The sequence below is a fragment of the Rana temporaria genome, chromosome 4 (genome assembly GCF_905171775.1).
Source record: "Rana temporaria chromosome 4, aRanTem1.1, whole genome shotgun sequence".
Lineage (NCBI taxonomy): Eukaryota > Metazoa > Chordata > Amphibia > Anura > Ranidae > Rana > Rana temporaria.
Genome location: NC_053492.1, coordinates 205,117,122 through 205,142,078, shown reverse-complemented (window position 1 = coordinate 205,142,078; position 24,957 = coordinate 205,117,122). Strand labels below are relative to the sequence as shown.

The following is a 24,957-nucleotide window of genomic DNA, read 5'->3' as shown; positions in this document are numbered from 1 at the left end:
CGGAGAGGAAAAGTTGGGTGCTTTGTATTGTTAGCAAACACTGAGACTGAACTATTTATGCCAACCTCCTTCATTTATAAATAAACAGAATTGGTCCGGGATACTTGCTTTTTATACCCACCCTTTGGACATGTTCCTGTAACCAGTTTTCTATCCAGGTACATACCCTATGGTCCATGCCAACAGACCTCAAATTTGTAAATGAAACGTTTATAGGGGGACTGTATCGAATGCTTTTGCAAAATCCAGATAAACCACACCCATAGGCCTTCCTTTAACTAGACCAGGGGGTCTCCAAACTTTCTGAACAAAAGGGCCAGTTTACTGTCCTTCAGACTTTAAGGGGGCCGAACTTTGGCCAGTGGGAGTAGAAAATGCCCTGGCAATAACAGGAGTAAAGAATACCCCATCACTGGCATTAGTGTGAGGAATATTGCCCTATTTTTATTAGGGGGGAAAATGGTACCCCATTATTGGGGTCATTGGGAGGAATGGTGCACCATTGTTGGTATTAGGGGAAGGTATAGTGCCCCATCATTGGTACCAATTGGAGGATTTCGCGCCCCATCATTGGGAAAAACAAGGTCCTGCAGTTGGTGCCAGTGGGAGGAAAAGTATTCCATCATTGGTGTCAGTAGGAAGAATAGTGTCCCATCGTTGGGGTCAGTGGTTGTATTATTGCCTTATTTTTGTTATCCGTGACCGGAATTATGCCCCGTTGTTGGTGTAGAAGTAATAGTGTATCAGTGGGAGGAATAATGTCCCAAGGGCCCGATAAAGGCAAGCAAAGTGCCAAATCCAGCCCACGGGCCACAATTCAGTTTGCAGACCACTGATCTAGACCAGCGTTTCCATTATTTTGCACAGGTGATTTGATCAGTTTCACTGCCTTAGTAATTACCACAGCTGTTTCATCTGAGGGAAATCCTGAAAACATGACCTGTTGGGGGCGCCTTGAGGACTGGAGTTGAGAAACACAGATTTGCTCACTTCCTTGTGGAATCTTAACAGATTAGTCAGGCAAGAACAATCTTTAATAAATCCATGCCAACTACTACTAATGATACCGTTTTTTTTTTTTTTTTTGCAAATTCTTGAATACAGTCCCTTATCATCCCCCCTAGTTTCCAAGTTTTTATAATATATATATATATATATATATATATATATATATATATATATATATATATATATATATATATATATATATATATATATATATATATATATATACATACATATATATATATATACACACACACACACACACACACACACACACACACACACACACCCCTTTTTTTTAATATTGGTACCACTTTGGCTTTTCGCCAATTAGCTGGTACCATTCCAGTCAGTAAGCGGTCCATAAAAACAAAGAATAACGGTCTGGATATAAATAACTAAGTTCTTTAACCACTTCAATACCAGGCACTCCCCCCACCCAATTTTCAAAATTAACGAGATCAGTGTTGCAGTGTGTCAGACTGACACGCCCCACCACGTGCGTGCGTCGGCTGTTATCCTGAAAGACGTCATATGACGACATCCAGTCAGGATAAAAGAACCACCGTCCGGCCATCATTCTGCTATAGGCCAGATGGGAATTGGTTAAGGACTTTCGGGTATAAGCTGTCCGGTCCTGGTGATTTGTGTTAAAGTTTTTTCAGATACCAGCTTTACAGCCACAAGGGTGCATTCTGTGAAATGTTACCAACAATACAATCTTGATTACCATACCCCTCCGTAGCCTTTGTGAAGAGATGAATGTATTTAGTACATTTGCCTTCTTGTCAGTGGTAACCAACTTTCCCTGATCATCCTTTATGGGGCCATAACTGCATTAGTGCAATCATGCTCTCAAAGGACTTGCCTACTAAACTATTTCAAATGAATTTAAAGTAATAGTAGTTTTAAAATGATGGGTCTGTTGAGCTTTTTCTGCTTTAGACCAAAAAAAGGGTTAGAACTGAAGATACTAGTCTGTATCCCATTGGAAAGCTTTCCCCTTTCTGTTCTAGAGTGTAGTAACTAGGACAGGAATAGATTAGAAATCTTTCAAATGCGAATGCAGGCATTGTTAAAAAAAATTGTAGAACAGACACATTTTCTTTGTACTTTCTTTTGCAGTCTGTGTCCTTAGTGGATAAATTATCCTCCTGTTCTGTCCCAATGACAGTGATTACTGGGACAAGAATGAGGTAAAGTCTATCCAGTAGAGACACGGACAACAGAGTTAAAACATCACAGAGGCTTTGACCATTTCCCACACTATTCAAAAACTAAAATAAAATGTTTTGGTTAAAAATAGGATTTTTGCACCCACCGTAATATCCTTTCTACTTTACCTTCGAGTTATACTGTCAACTGCATGATGAATAATAGCCACAGGAAAGAAAAATAGCCATAGGCCAGCCCAGCAGTACTAAGAGCATGGTTTTGAAAGCAGTACAAGATCCAAAAACAAAAAGGCATTATATTGCAGCTTACCAATTCTTAGAGTTAGTGGCTGCATTAGTCTTTTTTAGTTGTTTTCCCTTTACTTTTACCTGTTGAGACGGTTATTTTTCAACTAACTTTAAAGCAGTAGTAAACCACTGGGTATTTATTATTTTTTTTAAACCTGAAAGGCAATGTCATAATGTGCTTGTATGCATCACATACTATCACAGTGTGACATAAATTCCTTTTACGGCTGCTGTATTCACCATGTCGAATGTCACAAGTCGGATGGTTGGGACAAGGATCCTACTTTGATCAGACTTCAATGATATTCAGTGGGCTGAAGTAGGACCAAAGTAGTGCAGGAACCTTTTTCAAAGTCGTACCGACTTGTGCCGGTCCAGTTAAGACGGCTCTCATGGGGAATCATTGATTTTCACACATCATGCGACATGAGTTTCCAATGTCGAAACGTGTTGGTCACACCAGTGTGAACCCGGCCTAAAGATACTACACAGTAAAGAGTTTACGGTGTGGTATACAGATATTTCTTCACATATGCGATTTTGTGTCCTCATTGTATGTTTTTTAGGGTTTTAACAAGTTGTTATACAATAAATTGATAATTTTTCAACAAAACTTATTGGTACCTTTAAAGTCCTTTGTTAGTTTATAGGGTTTTTTGTGCAAATTTCTGGTAGCATGTGGTACCGGACAACTTTGTCCAACAAATTAGAGGACCTCTTATGAGGCCCTCGACCTGCAATAAATTCTTTTAGTTGCCTTTCAAGAGATTTAGACCAGTCAGACACGGTTTGACAAAATAAAATCACAGTAAGGATGAGGCGAAGGGTAGGCCCCGCCAGTGAGAACAATGCTGTAGAAAGGTTTCCAACCACTTAAAGACAGGTGCGTCCTCTACCAGAAGAATAAGCTTCTTGTTAAGGTGGAACACTGCTGAGCCTACAGTGGGAAAAATCCCACTTTGGACCAAAGATCCAAAAAAAATACCCCCCCAGATGGGTACAAGGCCAATAAGCACCTGGGGGAGCAAAACGTTGATGAGGTTTCTAATCTCTGTATAGAAAGAGCTGTAAAAGTGGGTGAAGGGGAAAATCTGAGGCCTTAGGAGCTTTAAAAGAACCAGGACATGAAACCACACTATGAAGCAACAGGCCAATACTTTAGGTTACATAGGGGTGCATGCCACCTCAATAAAATGCCAAAACGGTCTCCATCAATTTGGGAGTGATGGCAGTAGACTGACACCTGAAGAGCAAAATTATCAGTCAGGGTCTGTAGCAAATAAGAATCAGACAGTTTCTGTGGCTAATGGCTCTGAAGCTGCTAAGGCTGCAGGCAAGTCAGATAAAGAATCTACAGATGGCATGGGAGAATGCTTGCAGCCTCTGCAGACAGTCAGCAAATAACTGGGCGAGTGTGAACTAAAATCTGCAATGGCAATTCATTCAGAATGGTAGAGTGGCATATGTCCTGTTTTACTGGATCCATAAAAAACGGACACAACAACTGCATGGTTCAATAAAAGGAGCATGATCTTACCGAGCCCTGGCCCTTCTTCATGAGCAGGACATTCAAAATTTCAGGTTCAACATCTAAAAAAACAAACAAGAAAAGGCATTAAATGCATTACACTTAGAAATGAATAGACAATATGGCGATAAGTCCTACAGCTTAATTAAGGGGGTTGTAAAGGTTAGATTTTGTTTCGTTTTTTAAAAACAAACATGTCATACTCCAACTGTGCAGTTGGTTTTGCACAGAGCAGACCCGATTATCCTCTTCTGGGGTCCCTCAGTGGCGCTCCTGGCTCCACCTTTATTCTTCCTGCCATCAGTCATTTCTGGTTGCATCATGTTGAAGGTGTGCCAATTCCACCTGCTCATCTTTTGTGGGTGTGGTTATATATGTCCTATGCACCTACCGATAATCTTGCCCCCCACTCTGGTCCAAATTAACATATACCGAACTTGAACCCTGTCCCCAGTCTCTCCATAGACGTATAAATATGACAAGGAACATGAACTTGGTCCCCAACAAAGATCAGCAAGAGAGACCCAGTAGTGTTGTCACTGGGTCTATAAACAAATACAGTGAGGGGAAAAGGTATTTGATCCCCTGCTGATTTTGTACGTTTGCCCACTGACAAAAAAAACAATTAGTCTATCATTTTAATGGTAGGTTTATTTTAATAGTGAGAGACAGAACAACAAAAAATTCAGAAACATTTATTTTAAAAAAAGTTATAAATTGATTTGCATTTTAATGAGTGAAATAATTATTTGACCCCTTTGCAAAACATGACATGGTACAAAACCCTTGTTGGCAATTACAGAGGTCAGACGTTTCTTGTAGTTGGCCACCAGGTTTGCACACATCTCAGGAGGGATTTTGTCCCACTCCTCTTTGCAGATCCTCTCCAAGTTATTAAAGCGGAATAAAAAAATAAAAAAAGTTAGCAACTACAAATACTGCAGCTGCTGAATTAAAATAAGAACACTTACCTGTCCAGGGAGCCTGGGATGTCCTCACCCGAAGCCGACCCATCCCTTGGCTCCCGGGTGGAGGCGCCGGCATCTTAAGTAAGGGAATTAGGAAGTGAAGCCTTGCGAGTCGCGCTGCGCGTTCTGACTGGTCCCTGCTGTCTTCTGGGAGAAGGCAGCGGGGGGACGGAGGAGGGGCCTGACATGGAGTAGATAGCCACAGATACTGCGGCAATCTTTCGCTGTGAGTTGGAGCAAAAAACCTGTATTAGACAGGTATCTGCTCCCCCCTTAAAGGTGCCAAATGTGACACCGGAGGGGTGGGGAGGGGGAATGACAGGATAAGTGACAGTTCCATTTCTGGGTGGAACTCCGCTTTAGGGTTTCATTTGGCAACTCGAATCTTCAGCTCTCGCCATATATTTTCTATGGGATTAAGGCCTAGAGACTGGCTAAACCACTACAGGACCTTAATGTGCTTCTTCGTGAGCCATTCTTTAGTTGTGTGTTTTGGGTCATTGTCATGCTGGAATACCCATCCACAACCCATTTTTAATGTCCTGGCTGAGGGAAGGAGGTTGGTCCTCACCCAAAATTTGATGGTACGTGGCCCCGTCCATCGTCCCTTTAATGCAGTGAAGTTGTCCCGTCCCCTTAGCAGAAAAACACCTGCATGTTTGACGGTGGGGATGGTGTTCTTGGGGCCATAGGCAGCATTTCTCCTCCTCCAAACACGGCTAGTTGAGTTGATGACAAAGCACTCAATTTTGGTCTCATCTGACCACAACACTTTCACCCAGTTCTCTTCTGAATCATTCAGATGTTCATTAGCAGACTTCAGACGGTCCTGTACATGCGCTTTCTTGAGTAAGGGGACCTTGTGGAGCTCCAGGGTGTGGTGTGTTACCAATTGCTTTCTTTTTGGTCCCAGCTGTGTTGAGATTGACAAGATTCCCCGTGTAGTTCTGGGCCGATTCCTCACCCTTCCCATAATCATTGAAACTTCATGAGGTGAAATCTTGCATGGAGCCCCCAGACCGAGGGAGATGACAGTTATTTTGTGTTTCTTCCATTTGCGAATAATCACAACTGCTGTCACCCTCTCGCCAAGCTGCTTTACGATGGTTTTCTAGCCCATTCCAGCCTTGTGTAGGTCTACAATCTTGTCCCGGACATCCTTGGACAGTCCTTTGGTCATGGTGGAGATATTGGAATCTGATTGATTGCTTCTGTGGACAGGTGTCTTCTATACAGGTAACAAGCTGAGATTAGGAGCACTCCCTTGTGACCCGGTTCACACTGGGGCGACTCGTCAGGCGACACAGCCGCCTGACAAGTCGCGTCCCATTGTAGTGAATAGAACCGTTCTAATAGGAGTGACGCAAGTCGCTCCGACTTAGAAAAAGGTTCCTCTACTACTTTGGGGGCGATTCGGGGCAACTTGCATTGACTTCAATACTGAAGTCATTTTGCAAGTTGCCTCTCAAGACGCCTTGAGATCGCCTTGCCGAGTCGCCCCCAAAGTCGTGTCGCCTGTGTGTGAACCGGCTCTTAAGGGAGTGCCCCTAATTTCAGCTCATTACCTGTATAGAAGACACCTGGGAGCCAGAAATCTTGCTGATTGATAGGAGATCAAATACTTATCTCACTCATTAAAATGAAAATCAATTTATAACTTTTTTGAAATGTGTTTTTCTGGATATTTTTATTGTTGTTCGTCTCTAACTTAAAATAAACCTACCTTAAAAGTTATAGGCTGATCATTTCTTTGTCAGTGGGCAAACGTACAAAATCAGCAGGGGATCAAATACTTTTTTCCCCCTCGCTGTATTCATCCTAAACAAATCTCCAAAATACACCCCTTCCTAACCAGTGACACTCCCTTCTCCTTGGCTTACCCTTACATAGGTTATCCCCAATTCAGTCCATCATGACTGCTGCTGCCAGGCTTGTCCACCTTACAAATTACTCAGCGTCTGCTACCCGTAATGCCACTACCTCCATTGGCTGCCACACTCACCCAACAAATTAAATTAAAAATTCTAAGAATAACTTACAAAACCATCCACAACTTAGCCCTCAGCCAAATCAATAACCTAGCCTCATAATGCCTACCAAACCGTTCTCTTCATTCCTCCCAAAACCTACTGCTCTCTAGTTCCCTTGTCACCTCCTCCCATGCTTGCCTCCAGGACTTCTCCTGAGCCTCTTCCATCCTTTTGAATAACCTACCCCAGTCTTTCCGACCATCTCTCTTACTCTGTTCACTTTTTGGCAATACCTGAAACCTTTTCTCTTCAGGAGAATCTTAGCCTACCCACACCCAACAACTATACTTTTATTTTCTCCATCAGCTAATCCCCCACAGTTATTACCTTTTGTATCACTTGAGCCTCCCAAATAGATTGTAAGCGCCCTCCGATTCCTCCTGTATTGAATTATATTGCAATTGTACGGTCTTCCCTCACATTTAAAGTGCTGCACAAACTGTTTGTGCTATATAAATCCTGTATAATATTATTAAATAATAAATTTGCATTTAGAACTTTTTATTGAAGTCAGGTAGGAGGGGGGCGCAAGGAAATGCATTTTAAACCTAAGTTAAAAACTTTAAAGTCTAACTCCAGGTTTACTATAACTTTAAAGAATATGTAAAACCAGACATTCAAATTACTGATATGTGCGTGACGTACCATGTACTTGTATGAAAAAGTATCTTGTTCTCTTTTCATTGCTATCTTTCTGTAACACACCTGGTGTTCCTGTCAGACCCTTGGTATTTATAATGTTTTGCCTTTCATTTCGATTTTAACCACTTCAGCCCTGGAAAATTTTCATCCTTAATGACCAGGCTATTTTTTGCGATACAGCACTGTGTCGCGTTAACTGACAATTGCAAAACTGTACCCAAACAAAATTGACTTAATTCTCCCCCCCCACAAATACAGCTTTCTTTTGGTGGTATTTGATCATCTCTGCGGTTTTTATTTTTTGCGCTATAAACAAACAAAAAAACAAATACATACACACATTTATATATATATATATATATATATATATATATATATATATATATATATATATATATATATATATATATATATATATTATATATAGTGGCTTGCTATTTTCTAGCCGGCACTGCTTTAAATTTAAAGGGTAGTCCGAGAGTTAGTTGACTCAGACTGTATTCATTTTCACTCAACTTGGGCCTCTGTTCCAGCCATGGCTGTACTGTGAGTGATCACTATTGTTGTCTGGGGTGCCGTTACCACCCCAGACCAAGGGTGGCAGCAGTCAGGTCAAGGTGTTTGGGTGTTCCCCTTCCACAGCCAATCAGTGGGAGTTAATCGTCCCACTGTGCATGCTGGGGAGAAGTATTTAAGGGACAGGCGTGATTAGTCAGGGGTCGTCGTCGATCCTGGGTCTGTCATCCCACCACCCCCCCGTGTGGCCCTCCTGGCCGGGGGTGCGTGTTCAAATGTTCCTGGCTCCGGGACCACGTTGGTCCGGGGTTGTGATCTACCAAGTAGGCCTGGTAGTCAGACTGGGTCTACGCTTGTGGAGTGGTCTTGTGCTGTTCGTCCTGAGGGAGGAAGCCACTTGATGAAGAACCTGCCTTGGAGAGATCCGAGCAAGGGGCTGGTATCTCAGGAGAGGCCTTGAACTTCATCGAAGGACGCACCATTACTGAAGGGCTGAATGATGGTCGCCTGTCAGTTTTAAGTTCACAAGAAGTTATTCGGGAGAGATCCGGGTGCAAAATCCTGTGCCGAGAGGATTTTGGACCGAATATACGTCCATCTTTGGGAAGGTCTGTTGCAGAGACTTTACCAAGTTTCCGTGTGACATCCTGGCTGCTAGGCTAGTGAGGGAGGCCTATCCGGGTGCACAATATCCGCTCTGGATAGCGTGGCGACGAAAGCTGTGTTGCTGGAAGCAGGAGTGTTTCTGGACAGAAGTTATACACCTGAACCTATTCTCTATTACCCTTCCACCTCTTCAACTTACCGGTACTTATTTTATTCTTTTACCAAGTTCGGCAAAGAAAAAGTCTAAAGTGCGGACATTTAACTTTTTCTCAACTCTCATCTGACACCCTAGATGGTGAGGAAATAGAGGTAACATGCCGCCCAAAACAAACCAGCAGATCCTTCGGGGGTAGTGAGAGATTTTATATATATATATATATATATATATATATATATATATATATATATATATATATATATATATATATATATATATATATATATTTTTTTACTATAATAAACCCATTGCCGAGGACAGATCGGACACTTGACATCTACGCAGCGATCGGTGCTATAAAAGGGCATCAATTATTGTGTAAATGTGACTGGCAGGAAAGGGGTTAACACTAGAGGGTGATCAAGGGGTTAAATGTGTTACCTCACGTGTGTTCCTATCTGTGGGGGGGATGGGACTGACTAGAGGAGGAGACAGGTCGCTGTTCCCAATTACTACGAACGGGAGATTTGTGTGTTTACACACACACACACACACACACACACACATTACTGTTCCGTTTTAAATAATCCAAACTACATTCTTAATGACACAGGGTGACTTAGACATAGGAGGTGCATTGGGGGCTAAAGCAAGGGTTTCCCAACCTCTGCAAGGGATTTTAGGTTTCACCAGCCCCCCCACCCAAAGTGACTCCCGTCACAGGTGCCTTGACTGAAAAAAGGTTGAGAAACACTGCCCTAGAGAATAAAAAGGGAGAAAGGTGGGGATATTTAATTTCTGGACTGCTACACTGGCTGCGTGAGCACTGACAGTGCATCACCCACAGAGTTAACTACAGTAATGATGGGGTGTTCGTTAACCGATTTTTTGCTGAAAAAGGTGAACTAACTTTTTTTCTCAAAAGATTTTATTGAGAGAAACGAGAACAAACAAAACCAGCACAGTCGATTTCAGATATCACATCATCAATGACAATCACAATCTACTAGGGGTGTAACGGATCGTCACCGATCCGTGATCCGAACGGGCCACCCCGTTCGGATCGGCACACCCCGCGATCCGCGGAGCGCTCCGGAGCCTAGGCCTAGGAAAGTCCCCGGCTTCGGCCTAGCTCCGGAGCGGCGGCCAGTCTGCTTGCCAGAGCCCAGCGTGACACGCCTCCCCGCCTCCCCGGGGAGGCGTGTCACGCTGTGCACTGGGCTCTAGCAAGCTGAATGGGAATGTTACCAGTGAAGCACTGGTGTGAGAGGAGGGGGGGGGGAAGGGGGAAAAAGAGCAATTCACAGGGGTGGATTAAAGAGGAAGCAGGTGAGGCTGTTTGGGACTTAAAGTACAATCTTGATGTTTTTACAGCAAAAAAATTAAATAATATATATATATATATATATATATATATATATATATAGCTGTAAAAACATCAAGATTGTACTTTAAGTCCCAAACAGCCTCACCTGCTTCCTCTTTAATCCACCCCTGTGAATTGCTATTGTGCTCTTTTTTCGGATTAGCAAAAAAAAAAGGTTCCTTTTTTTAATTGGTCCAAAAAAAAAATATATATTATTTTATTTTATTATATATATATATATATATATATATATATATATATATATATATATATATATATATATATATATATATATATAATTTTTTTTTTTTTGGACCAATGAAAAAACGGACCCTTTTTTTTTTTTTTGCTGATCCGAAAATGATCCGATCCGTGACTCCTGATCCGAGGATCGATCCGATCCGTGAGTTTTTTGATCCGTTGCACCCCTACAATCTACTATTGAAAACATCCTTTACAATGCTACAGATTCAAACCCTAAACCAGTATACACCCCCAGATAGTTCACTATTTAATACAGACGTGGATCCTAACACTTTAACCATTTAAAGTAAAAATAAACCTGGATTTAGGTCTTAATCAACTGACCAAAAAGGTTTATTACAAAGAAAGTAACATAAGCTCTGATAGTCATAAACAAGTCTTACCATATTCAGCAATCTGGGACAACTGTATTGGAGCCTGGAGTAATACTTGGTTCTGTGAAGGACCTTTATGATTGTCCCTTAGGAAAATTCAAATATCACAATGTTAATTCATATGTGTGAACTGTATTACCCATTATATATATTGTAGCGCTAGAGGCCTATACTGGAAAGTTCATGGCTTCCACCTTACATTCTCCAGATCTACTTACAACTGCATTGTTCTGTACATCCTCTGACAGATGTTTTTAATATCGTTGTCATCTTTTGAATCTCCAGATACATCCTGTAGTAGCTCTCCCACTGCTTCAAAAAGATCATTCTCCGATTCAAAGTCTGATAGACCACTGTCCAGGACATCTGGATAGAAAAATATGTAACAAGTGTGATCAGGACATAATCAAAATATATTGTTATAGATCAGGATGTGCTATTTATAGATAAAAACAGTCAGTGCACCAGGTTATATGGTATGATCAAACATCTTCACCCAACATTGAGGTAGATTTACATTGGTGAGGAACAATCTTCACACAATAAAATGTCTCAATATTCACTTAAAGTACTCATTCATGTAAAAAGAAAATTCCGTCTACTTATTTCACCTGCACACTTAGGGCTCTTTCACACGGGCGGCCCGTTCAGAGGAGCACGGGCGCTCTGTGCTCCTCTATGGAGCCACGGATGTCAGCGGTGACATGCACACTGACATCCAACCCGCTCCGATCCGCCAAAGTGTGACGGAGGAAAAACCTACTTTTCCATCCGTCTGGCAGATCGGGTGAACACGGACAGGCGGTCCGTGTTCATCCGATCCCCCCATAGGAGAGAGCGGAGAAAAGACAGGACGGTCCCTGCACAGTGTGCGGGGACCGCCCTGTCATCCGCCGGCTCAGCGGGGATCAACGGAGAGATCCCCGCTGAGCAAGCGGAGGTTCACGGGGCAGATCATCACTGATCCGCCCCATGTGAAAGGGGCCTTAGGACTCTTTCACGCAGGCGGACCGATCGGGACCACCTGTCAAGTTTTTCAGGCGGACTCAATGGGACCCTCAAGTCTGCTCTATGGAGTAGCAGGTGTCCGTTGACAGCCGCCGACATCCGAACCAATCTTGTCCGTCAAAAACAGACAGATGGGCATAAGTTTCCCATCCGTCTGGCGGATTGGATCAGATGGCAGTCGGGTGTAAATGGACAGGCCATTCCTTTACATCCAACTGTCCATAGAGGAAAGCGGGCTGTGTCTACTCTGCATAAGCTCAGCCATCCACCTGTTTGGTGGAAATCAGCGGACAGATTCCCCACTAAGCAGGCAGACTCCAAAAGAGACTGCTTTATGTGTAAGGGGCCTTACATAAGTGGCCAAGGTCTCCCCCTTCCTGCAGGCCACAGGGTGGGGAATAGCTCAGCCACTTATGATTGGTCAGGACAGCGACCGCTTCCCTGAGGGTTCACACACCTGGACTCGGATCTGAAGACACCTGAGCTCATCCCTATTGATTTGTATGGGCCACAGGGTGGGGAATACCTTGGCTGCTTATAAGTGGCCAGGACAGCTTCCCTGCGGGCTCACGTATCTGGATTGGGATCTGAAATCCCTGAGCTCATCCCTATCGATTTCCATGGGCCACGGGGTGGGGAATACCTTGGCTGCTTATGAGCGGTCAGGACAGCGACGGGTTCCCTACGGCTCACGCACTGGGATTTGGACTAGGATCTAAAGACGCCTGAGCTCATCCCTATTGATTTGTACGGGCCACAGGGTGGGGAATACCTCAGCTTCTTATGATTGGTCAGGACAGCTTCCCAGCAGGCTCGCGTATCTTGATCCTGATTGGGATCTGAAGAAGCTTAAACTCATCCCTATTGATTTGTACGGGCCACAGGGTGGGGGAAATACCTCAGCTTCTTATGATTGGCCAGGACAGCTTCCCAGCGGGCTCACGTATCTGGATCCGGTCTGGGATCTGAAGATGCCTAAACTCATCCCTATTGATTTGTACGGGCCACAGGGTGGGGGAAATACCTCCGCTTCTTATGATTGGTCAGGACAGCTTCCCAGCGGGCTCACGTATCTTGATCCGGATAGGGATCTGAAGAAGCTTAAACTCATCCCTATTGATTTCTACAGACTCTGTGGCTGATCGGAAACAGCTTGCCAACAGAAATCGGCTGATCTGGGTTATGTACAGCCCTGGACATGTAGGCATGAACCTCATTGTGTGAAGATTCTGAACTCCTCTAATAAACCTGCCCTAATTCTCTTATTTTACATATAACAGTCTTTTAGTGTATCGGCTTCTGATTACAGATATTCAAATCAATAAATAAAATTACAAAAAAAGAAAACAAAGATGTTACAGTTCTTCTAGTTCCCCATAACCACTCATCACTACCAATCATACAGGAGGGCTGACTTTTACATGGTGTCTAGGTTCGCCATTGAGTCTACGCACGCTCAGGCTGTGATGGGACTACAGGTTTCAGCAGGTCGCCTTTGGCTAACAAGGCATGCTGGGACTTTTAGTTCCACCGCACAATGACCGGCTACGTGTTCCTATAGGAAATCCCCAGACAGAAGGCGCATGTGTGAGCGCTCCAGTGTCCTAGCCACGGAATACTCGGGCCGGGTAGGTGTCTGGGTAGCAGCGAGGCCCGTGTGGCCGGGGTATGCCGTCCAGACACAATTCCAATCTCAGCTATTCCTCTCACCAGTCACGTATTGGAAAAGCTCGGCATCAAGCTGCGGGAACTCGCTCCTCAGTATCTCCACGAAGGTCGCCATGTTGGCCGGCCGGCAGCGCGCATGAGTAAAGGAACGCCGGGAACGCAGAGGCTGACGGGAAATGTAGTTCGCCGGCCGGTTACGTGGTGACTGCAGTAAGGCGAGGGAAGCTGAGGTAAGAGAGGGTGGGAATAAGTGTGACGGCTGCAATGGATATACAGTGAACACGGATAATTCGTTTGTATGAGGTGTAAAGAAGTCCGAGTGTAAGGCCTCATGCACATTAGGCTCTTCTCAACGCCTTTCTCCTGACACCATCACAAACACACCTTCACTTCCTGTCCCATAGCCAAACCGGAAGTGAGAGGAAATCCCTGCAAATTAAGGCAATTCCTTGAAGACCCCCTGGTCACCAGAACTAGTGTCCCCATTGCAAGATTTATTACTTTTCTTTTACTTTCAATGATAATAGTAAACAGGACAAATAGAAAATGTGAATCTCAGTGATAAAAACTGACAAGCATTCTAATCCCATTCTATGTAAAAAGTTTTGCCTTTAGTTATACTTAACCACTTCAGCCCCAAAAGGATTTACCCCCTTAATGACCAGGCCATTTTTTGCGATCCTGTACTGCGTTACTTTAACTGAGACTTGTGCAGTTGTGTGATGCTGTACAGTGTACTGTACACCAAACAAGATTGACGTTCTTTTTTCCCCACAAATAGAGCTTTCTTTTGGTAGTATTTGATCACCTCTGCGGTTTTTATTTATTGCACTAAGAACAAAAAAAGACTGTCAATTTTGAAAAAAATATGTATTTTTTTTTTTTGCTATAATAAATAATAATAATAAAAAAGATTTCTATCTCAGTTTAGGTCGATATGTATTCTTCTACATATCTTTGGTAAGTCACAATAAGCACATTAATTGGTTTGCGCAACAGTTACAGCATCTACAGAATAGGAGATAAATTGATGTCATTTTTGTTTTACTAGTAATGGCGGTGATCAGCGGTTTTTAGCGTGATTGCGGCGGACGAATCAGACACTTTGTCACTTTTTTGGGACCATTCACATTTATACAGCAATCAGTGTTAAACAAAGAAATGCACTGATTATTGTATAAATGTCACTGGCAGGAAAGGGGTTAACACGAGGGTGTTATCAAGGGGTTAAATGTGTTCCCTGGGAGGTGTTTCTAACTGTGGGGGGATGGGACTGACTGGAGGAGGAGAGAGATCGCTGTTCCTGATTACTAGAAACAACAGATCTTTCTCTCTCTCTCTCCTCCCGTCAGAACGGGGATCTATCTGTTTACATTGACAGATCCCTGTTCTGGCTCTCTGTTGAACATTCGCAGGTAGCCAGTGGCCATGCGCATCGGCACCACGCACGCATGCCCGCCTCCCACAGCTCTTAATGTGGCCTGATGCTCAGCTGTGCCATTGCCGCTGTATAACGATGGCGGCTCATGGGCAACAGGTTAAGCGATTGCACGTTTGTTCATTTCAGGCTTTTTCACACAAGGTGGTTGGGTCATTTTTTTAACACTTTCCATTCACCTATCAATGCCGCACAAAATTGTTACAAATGGGGAGTGGATGGAGGTGTTTATAGCATTGCTTTGCGTTACAGAGAGGCAAAAATAAAAGCTGCCTGCAGAGTTTAGCAAGTAATAACGCTTTGCAACTCTCTCTATTTACTTCTATTGAAATACACCTCAAATGCACTTTAATTGCCAAGCGTCAAATGTGATCATTTCCCATGTTAGCCTTGTAAAGAAAGAAATCAAATAACACACGTTGAGAAGTGTTGTCTGTTGCAACATGAAAGCCTGTACAACACATCCTAAATGCTCAGTAACGCTATAAGGCACGGTAATGCGCCTTTAGGCTACTTTAAAATTGTGAAAGTTGGCCAAAATATTAATTTATTCTTGCCATTGAAATTAGGGAATGCTCAAGCTTTAAGCACACGTAGCATTTAGGTGCAGGGGACATTCTTTCTACCCAAACGCTCCTCTCCTGAACGCAATTTTGGTGCATTCAGATTGCTGCCCCTAAATGCCTATGGGCTAGATTCACAAAGACTTACGACGGCGTATCTATAAGCGTATTCTCAATCTGAGATACGCTTATCTGTTGCTAAGATACGACCGGCATAAGTCTCCTACGCCGTCGTATCTTAGCTGCATATTTACGCTGGCCGCTAGGGGCATGTACGTCGATTTACGCCGAGAATATGCAAATGATCAAGATACGCCTATTCAAGAACGTACGCACGCCCGTCGCATGTAAGATACGCCGTTTACCTAAGGCGTTTTCAGGCGTAAAGATAAACCACCAAAAAGATGGTGCAGCCAATGTTAAGTATGGATGTCGGATCAGCATCGAATATTCTACGTTTTACGTCGTTTGCGTAAGTCGTCCGTGAATGGGGCTGGGCGTAAGTTACGTTCACGTCGAACGCATTGAGTATTGGGGCGTGATACTGAGCATGCGCGCGCACGATCGGCGCTTCATTTACATGTATGGTAATGAATTGTGAATTCATTACCATACAACACGCCCCCTACCTGCCTATTTTGAATTAGGCGAGTTACGCCGGGCCATTTGCGATACGTTGACGTAACTTAGGAGGCAAGTGCTTTGTGAATACAGTACTTGCCTCACTATCTTACGTCGGCGTAGTGCAAAGAGGATGCGCTACGCCGACCTAAAGAAGCGCCGCCGTACCTGAATCTAACTGTATGTGTGCATGTACATAGAAGCTAACATGGAGGGACGGTTAGAAGCAGAAAAAAAGACGTTTCACAGCTGCATTATGCATGAGGCCTAAGGCCTCATGCACACAGGACATAAAATACGCCACCTTCAAAAGCATAAAAAAACACCACTTGCCCGTTAAAAAGATTAGCGCATTCTAATAGCCACAATAAATTCATATTCTGAACAATAGAATGCATAAATGCGTGAACGCACATGCAAATTGTGGCTTTAGAAGCATTTTTTAAGCTGCGTTTTTCTCCCCTGGCCATTCACAACAGCCCTGTACCATGTGATAGCTGTGACCAATCAACTATCACAGTTTTTCTTGATTGCTTCAGAAATGCTGCCAGAGAGAGTGAGAAGTTATTGCTTTTACAGCCATTGTGACTGTGAAAGCAATCACAGTATAAAAAAATGAAATAGTACAGGTGCCCGACGACCTCCTTATCAACCCGATGATGTCATTGGTTGTTAGGACACTGGCGGCTAGAAGGTTTTAATTGCGCACAATAAAAACTTGTCTTTATGTAATTAATAGGTAGGCTTGAATCATCCAATTTTTGGGCAATTTCAAGGCATTTTGCCAAGGCACTCCTGAAGACACCTGAAGGCACACCAGGGTACCTGGGCACCCTGGTTGAAAAAGGCTGCTCTAGAATGCAACACAAAGGTGGCAACCTGTTATAAGAGTGCTACTCTGCTGCCAGATTGATGGTGATCAATACAGACACGCAATTTGCTTTCATCTTGTCTCTGCCTTAGTGGCCTTTTGATGACTCATTGAACCAATATCTTCACTCCCAAATGTCCCCGATCTCAAAAGACTGTCCCTGATTTGGAACAAAGTCCCTCTGTCCCTCCTTATTTGTCCCTCATCTTGCTCTGATCTATGTAGTTGTATATAAAAGGCACTATTTATCTTTCAAAAAGTGTTTCCCAGTGCTAAACCTTTCATCCAATTTCTAAATTGCTGCATTTGTAAATTTCATAAGTCAGTTTTAAGAAATAGTAGTGGTTACAAAAAGCACTTGTGTGTTTAACCACTTCCCGCCTGGCCTATAGCAGAATGACGGGCGGGCAGTGGTTCAGTTATCCTGACTCTGCGTCATATGACGTCCAACAGCATAACAGCTGGTGCGTGGCGATCGGTGGTGCAGTGTGTCAGTCTGACACACCGCTACACCAATCTCGGTAAAGAGCCTCTGACTGAGGCTCTTTACCATGTGATCAGCCGTGTCCAATCACAGCTGATCACGATGTAAACAGGAAGAGCCGTTGATCGGCTTTTCCTCACTCGCATCTGACGCCAATAAACTGCTCTCCTAACAGCGGGGGTCTGTGCTGATTGTTTATCAGCATAGCCCCCTCTCGGATGCCAGCCCAGGACCACCAGGATGCCACAGGGATGGCTATCACACTGGACCACCAGGTATGCCACCCTAGACTACCAGGTAAATGCCAATTAGTGCCCAGTCAGCTGCCAATCAGTGCCCATGCCGAATGCCTGCCAGTGCCATCTATCAGAGCCACTTATCAATGCCCAGCAGTGCCGCCTATCAGTGCCACTCATAAGTACCCATCAGTGCAGCCTTTCAGTGATGCCTATCAATGACCATCAGTCCTGCATATCAGTGCCACCCATCAGTGCCTATTAGTGCCACCTCATCAATGCCGCTTTATCAGTGCCCATCAGTGAAGGAGAAAATTTACTTATTTACAACATTTTATAACAGAAACAAAAGAAAAAAGTTTTTTTATTTGTATAGCAAAACGCCCTCTGAAAACATAATGACGAAACGCATTAGGGCGTGACCACGCGACTCACCTGTCTATCACAGCCAGCATCATCCCGGGACTCATCGCTGTAGGCGGTTTGGCGGAACTATAAATGGTGGTGAGCTTGATGCAGAGCTGTGTGTGACATGCTGGTTTAACCATTATTATCTTGTAAGCATATTGGTATGCAGGGGGGTTTTGATTTTTATAATAAAACAGTTTTACACTATGGAAAGCATCCCCTTGTATCTCTACATGCTTTATCTACTTCATTGAACAGTTCCTGCTAAGTGTTGCTGTATTTCCAGAGAAGAGTTACAGATCTTTCTTTGAGAGAAATTTACAGGCCCCTTATACACTTACCTCTGGTGAGTAGACACACAAAGGGGTGTGCACGAGGTGGATCGGTGAAGGTGTAGAAGCTGAAGGTTCGTGACATAAGAGCTGTTTGGATTAGAAGCACTACACAACACCTTATTGTTTATTGCATGAACTTTTATTTTTCTTCCAATGGAGGAGTGGGTGTATTTAGCATCACTCTCTGGAAGCTAATTTTAGCCATTGGATGGACAATTCAGTTTTGTTTAAACCCATGTTTTATTAAGTGTCTGTTAAGAGCATGGGAGGATTTTTAAACTGCAGTATATGAAATATTATAGCATAGATTACTCATAGTTATTCTTACTAAGCGCTGTTAATGCTTTGATTTTTTATCCTGGCATATTTTTAAAAAAATGCAGAGGTGATCAAATATCACCAACAGAAAGCTCTATTTGTGGGAACAAAATTATAAAAATTCTGTTTGGGTACAGTGTAGCATGACCGCGCAATTGTCATTTGACCACCTCCCACCAGGCCATTGCACATATACGGCCGGGTGGGTGCTTCCTCCTGAGTGGACGTTCACTCCTCACACGGAAGTTGTCAGTGAGGCGAGAAGAGCGGATCGCTGCAGCCGGCCGGTGATCAGTGTATATGAGCTGTTTTTTACAGCTTTTTACATACTGATTACCAGCCCAGTGTCTCCACACAGTGTAAACACACGTCACCAAAATAATGTCCCCACACAGTAAAAATACCTGTCCCCCATATATGTCCTAGTAAAATCATATGTCCCAATGATCATCTGCGTACATCTGTCTGTGATCACACAAACCAAAGAAATGTAGCAGAATACATTTCTTTTAAAATAGAAAGTAGAAAATATATTTTTTTTTATTTTGCCCAAAAAAAAAAAAAAAACTGAGTCCTGAATAAATACCACCAAAAGAAAGCTCTATTAGTGTGAACAAAAAGATAATAATGTCATTTGGGTACCGTGTTGCATGACCGCGAAATTGTCATTGAAAGTGCGAGAGTGCTGAAAGCTGAAAATTGTTGAAGTGGTTAAAGGGTTACTAAACCCTCTTTTTTTTTTTCAAAATAACAAACATGTCATACTCACCTCCTCTGTGCAGTTGTTTTTTTACAGAGTGGCCCAGATCCTCCTCTTCTGGGGTCCCTCAGCAGCCCTTTTCTCTTTTGCCCTGTCAGAGAAGCGCTCTCCTTCCAGAAACACATGCGGGTGAGCTCCCATATCCTGCTGCTGCGTCTATTGACACAGACAGCAGGACTCAGCCCGCTCCCTGGCGCATGCTTCATTGGATTTGATTGACAGCAGCGGGAGCCATTGGCTGCGCTGCTATCAATCTATCCAATCAGGACACGAGACACCAGCTAAAGCTCATCCCTGGGGTGAGAAAGACCGGGTTCAGGTAAGTAAAATGGGTCTGGGGGGCTGCTGCATGAAGGAAGGTTTTTCACCTTAATGCATAGGATGAAATTAAGGTGAAAAAACACAACGGTTTACAACACCTTAACTTCTTGAGACCCGGGCCATAGTAAAAAGACGGCCACAAGGTGGCTCTATAGATCAGAGAGGCCGTCATTTATGGCCTCAGGTCCTCCGGCCACTGGGGGCACACACGCATGTGCCCGGCGCATCACTTGAGATGCCAATGCACGTGCCTGGCGGCCGCGATGTCTGCCAGGTACCCGCAATCGGCAGGGACGTGGATCTCTGTGTGTAAACATAGAGATCCACGTCCTGTCAGGGAGAGAGGAGACCGATGCTGTGTCCCTTGTACATAGGGACACAGATCGGTCACCACCCCCAGTCAGTCCCCTCCACACACAGTAAGAATCACTCCCAGGTTACACATTTAACCCCTTCCTCGCCCCCTAGTGTAGAAGAATATGTATCGGCCTGAACTGAGAAAAAAAAATAGTTTAAAAAAAAAAATAGATTGGGATATTTATTATAGCAAAAAGTAAAAAAATATTGTGTTTTTTTTTCAAAATGGTTGCTCTTTTTTTGTTTATAGCGCAAAAAAAAAAAACCCACAGAGGTGACAAATACCACCAAAAGAAAGCTCTATTTGTTAAAAAAAAAGGAATTCAATTTTGTTTTTTCATTTAAAGCGTGACAGTGCCGAAAGCTGAAATTTTGCCTGGGCAGGAAAGGGGTATATGTGCCCAGTAAGCAAGTGGTTAAAGGAGTTGTTAAGAAGGATTTTTATCTTAATGCATTCTATGCATTAAAACGGAGGTTCACCCTAAAAAACATCTATATACCATTACATCCAGCATACTTCCGACATGTACAGTATGCTGGTATTTTTTTTTTTTTTTCGCTGTACATACGGTCTTATAGTTCTTTTTCACCCAGCTTCCGGGTTCTCACTCCCGCGGGGAATAGGCGTTCCTTTGAAAAGGCGTAGATGATTGACGTGCGGATAAGGCGCGTCACGCGTTCCGAAAATAGCCGAACTGGGACTCGGCGCTATACGGCGCCTGCGCACAGACTAGAAGCCGCGTAGAGCTGACTGCGCAGGTGCCGTATAGAGCCGAGTCCCAGTTCAGCTATTTTCGGAACGGGTGACGCGCCTTATCCGCACGTAAATCATCTACGCCTCCTCCCGACGTTAGCGAGAACCCAGGTGAAAAAGAACTATAAGACCGTATGTACAGCGAAAAAATAAAAAATACCAGCATACTGTACATGTCGGGAAGTATGCTGGATGTAATGGTATATACATGTTTTAGGGTGAACCTCCGCTTTAAGATAAAAAACCTTTTGTGTGCAGCAGCCTTCCCCTGCGCCATTGGCTCCCACTGCTGTCAATCAAAGTCAATCAGCCAATGAGAAGATAAAGGGGGTGGGTCCGGGCCACATCTCCTTGTCTGAATGGATACACAGAGATGCAGCTCGGCTTGGTTCCCCCCCTGTGGCCAATCAGCACGTACTCGCGGCTCCAAAGGCACGCGCACGCCCCCCCCCCCTGTGGCTATTGACAAAATCACCTACAGGTACGTGATTTTGCGCAATAGAGCCGCATGTACAGCAGTTGGGAGGTATTCAGTATTAGTGTAGATGTGAATGTGATGATGTGCTTTCACATTTGGATATCACTTATAAGAAGGAGTTAAGTGCTCAGAGCGTGTATTCTGGCAAGTGAAGGACTTAGTACTGCTTGCCACTGGACACAAAGTCAGCAGAGCGAATGAAATGTACATGCAAGAAGTGTTGGGGATTTCTAGACAGGGAGGTTGTATAATCTTTTATCCCTTAAATGCTAGCATTAGTCTTCAAGGGGCCTCAGGACAATGAAAGCCTAGAGAATTTACTCTCCTAGCCCCTGCAATGCTGGAATTTGGCACAGACTAGTGGACTGGAAAAGGAGAGTGTGTTTTAACCTGTTCCTCTCCTGCCATCCATGTTGCAAAGGAAAGAATTGGTCAAACATGTATTGCACAGCAATACAGTATAGTGAACAATAATTTAAAATGGAGTACCCCCATTTTTGGGGGGGGGGGGGGGGTTGCAAAAATGCAATTTATATTTTAAATGGCTATGGATGGTTACTGGAAAAATGTATTTGTTAGGGTTGTCCCGATACCACTTTTTTTAGGACTGAGTACAAGTACCGATACTTTTTTTTCAAGTACTCGCCGATACCGACTACCGATACTTTTTTTTTAAATGTGTCCCCAAATGCAGCCATGTCCCCCCACAAATGCAGCCATGTCCCCCCACAGATGCAGCCATGTCCCCCCCATATCCAGCCATGTCCCCCCCATATCCAGCCATGTCTCCCCCCATATCCAGCCATGTCCCCCCATATGCAGCCATGTCCCCCCCCCATATGCAGCCATGTCCCCCCCCCATATCCAGCGATGCCCCCCCCCCATATCCAGCGATGTCCCCCCCATATGCAGCCATGTCTCCCCCCATATCCAGCCATGTCCCCCATATCCAGCCATGTCTCCCCCCATATGCAGCCATGTCTCCCCATATGCAGCCATGTCCCCCCCCATATGCAGCCATGTCCCCCCCATATGCAGCCATGTCTCCCCCCATATGCAGCCATGTCTCCCCCCATATGCAGCCATGTCCCCCCCATATGCAGCCATGTCCCCCCCATATGCAGCCATGTCCTCCCCATATCCAGCCATGTCTCCCCCCATATCCAGCCATGTCCCCCCATATCCAGCCATGTCCCCCCATATGCAGCCATGTCCCCCCCCCCATATCCAGCGATGCCCCCCCCATATCCAGCCATGTCTCCCCCCATATCCAGCCATGTCTCCCCCCATATCCAGCCATGTCTCCCCCCATATCCAGCCATGTCTCCCCCCATATGCAGCCATGTCTCCCCCCATATGGAGCCATGTCCCCCCCATATGCAGCCATGTCCCCCATATGCAGCCATGTCTCCCCCCATATGCAGCCATGTCTCCCCCCATATGCAGCCATGTCTCCCCCCATATGCAGCCATGTCCCCCCCATATGCAGCCATGTCCCCCCATATGCAGCCATGTCCCCCCCATATCCAGCCATGTCCCCCATATGCAGCCATGTCTCCCCCCATATCCAGCCATGTCCCCCATATGCAGCCATGTCCCCCCATATGCAGCCATGTCCCCCCATATGCAGCCATGTCCCCCCCATATGCAGCCATGTCCCCCCCATATGCAGCCATGTCCCCCCCATATGCAGCCATGTCCCCCATATGCAGCCATGTCCCCCCATATGCAGGCATGTCCCCCCCATATGCAGGCATGTCCCCCCCATATGCAGCCATGTCCCCCCCATATGCAGCCATGTCCCCCCCCATATGCAGCCATGTCTCCCCCCCATATGCAGCCATGTCCCCCCCATATGCAGCCATGTCCCCCCCATATGCAGCCATGTCCCCCCCCATATCCAGCCATGTCTCCCCCCATATCCAGCCGTCTCCCCCCATATCCAGCCATGTCCCCCCCCCATATCCAGCGATGCCCCCCCCATATCCAGCGATGCCCCCCCCCATATCCAGCGATGCCCCCCCCCATATCCAGCCATGTCTCCCCCCATATGCAGCCATGTCTCCCCCCATATGCAGCCATGTCTCCCCCCATATGCAGCCATGTCTCCCCCCATATGCAGCCATGTCTCCCCATATGCAGCCATGTCTCCCCATATGCAGCCATGTCTCCCCATATGCAGCCATGTCCCCCCCATATGCAGCCATGTCCCCCCATATCCAGCCATGTCCCCCCCATATCCAGCCATGTCCCCCATATGCAGCCATGTCTCCCCCCATATCCAGCCATGTCCCCCATATGCAGCCATGTCCCACCCATATGCAGCCATGTCCCCCCATATGCAGCCATGTCCCCCCCATATGCAGCCATGTCCCCCCCATATCCAGCCATGTCCCCCATATGCAGCCATGTCCCCCCATATGCAGGCATGTCCCCCCCATATGCAGCCATGTCCCCCATATGCAGCCATGTCTCCCCATATGCAGCCATGTCCCCCCCATATGCAGCCATGTCCCCCCCATATGCAGCCATGTCCCCCCCATATGCAGCCATGTCCCCCCCATATCCAGCCATGTCCCCCCCATATCCAGCCATGTCCCCCCCATATGCAGCCATGTCTCCCCCCATATATGCAGCCATGTCCCCCTTACCTGCATGCTGGACAGTTCACCCGAGCAAGGGGGAGTGTCTATATGCGGCGGGAAACACTACAGCTATTCAAATGAATGCTGTAATGTTCCCTGCCCGTATTAACCAGGCGGCGGCAGCGGGGATGTGGCGTGGCGGCAGGGGGGTGGTATCGGATGAGGCATCGGGGGTATTTGCGGGAGTACAAGTACTCCCGCAAATACTCGGAATCGGTCACGATACCAATACTAGTATCGGTATCGGGACAGCCCTAGTATTTGTACACCCACATGGATGCGTGTTTTTTTTTAATAATGAAGTTTAATGAACAAATTTAAAGGATAAGTTATGATGACCGCATGTTTCAGAAGATACATTGATAAATATGTTATCATATGTATTATGCATTACTACAACTTTGTATGGTTCAAATGTATACTGGTTGTACTCATATTCCTCCAAAATCAATAAAACTTTTGTGAAAGAGAAGATACATTGATGCTCCTCAAACACTGCAAGCTCTGCTTAAAGTCTGTGTAGTGAGTGTTTGCTAATCTGACATCTGTCTTTGTGTGGCTAGACATGAAGACAAAAATGCTGTTTGTGTGTCTAAATACACATCATTTATCACAGCTGACTGATGAGATTTAAAGGGTTTGTAAACCCTTGATTAAAAAAATAACAAACATGTCATACTTACCACCACTGTGCAGTTCGTTTTGCACAGAGTGGCCCTGATCCTCCTCTTCTGGTAGTTCCTCCCCACAACAGCTGGACACCCGTGCGGGCG

At 44.9% G+C, this 24,957-nt stretch overlaps 1 protein-coding gene across 1 annotated transcript in view; it reads right to left on the bottom strand.

Annotated features, from left to right (window-relative positions):
- The window catches only part of ABCF3 (ATP binding cassette subfamily F member 3), a 38,210-nt gene extending 24,318 nt beyond the window's left edge, over positions 1–13,892 (bottom strand). Inside the window, exons 1-4 of the mRNA XM_040349752.1 lie at positions 13,638–13,892; positions 11,138–11,285; positions 10,929–11,005; positions 4,006–4,058 (exon numbers count right to left, since the gene is read on the bottom strand). Of these exons, the coding sequence (XP_040205686.1) occupies positions 4,006–4,058; positions 10,929–11,005; positions 11,138–11,285; positions 13,638–13,710 (351 nt within the window). The 5' untranslated portion in view covers positions 13,711–13,892. The remainder of the gene's footprint in view (positions 1–4,005; positions 4,059–10,928; positions 11,006–11,137; positions 11,286–13,637) is intronic.
- Positions 13,893–24,957: the final 11,065 nt, after the last annotated feature.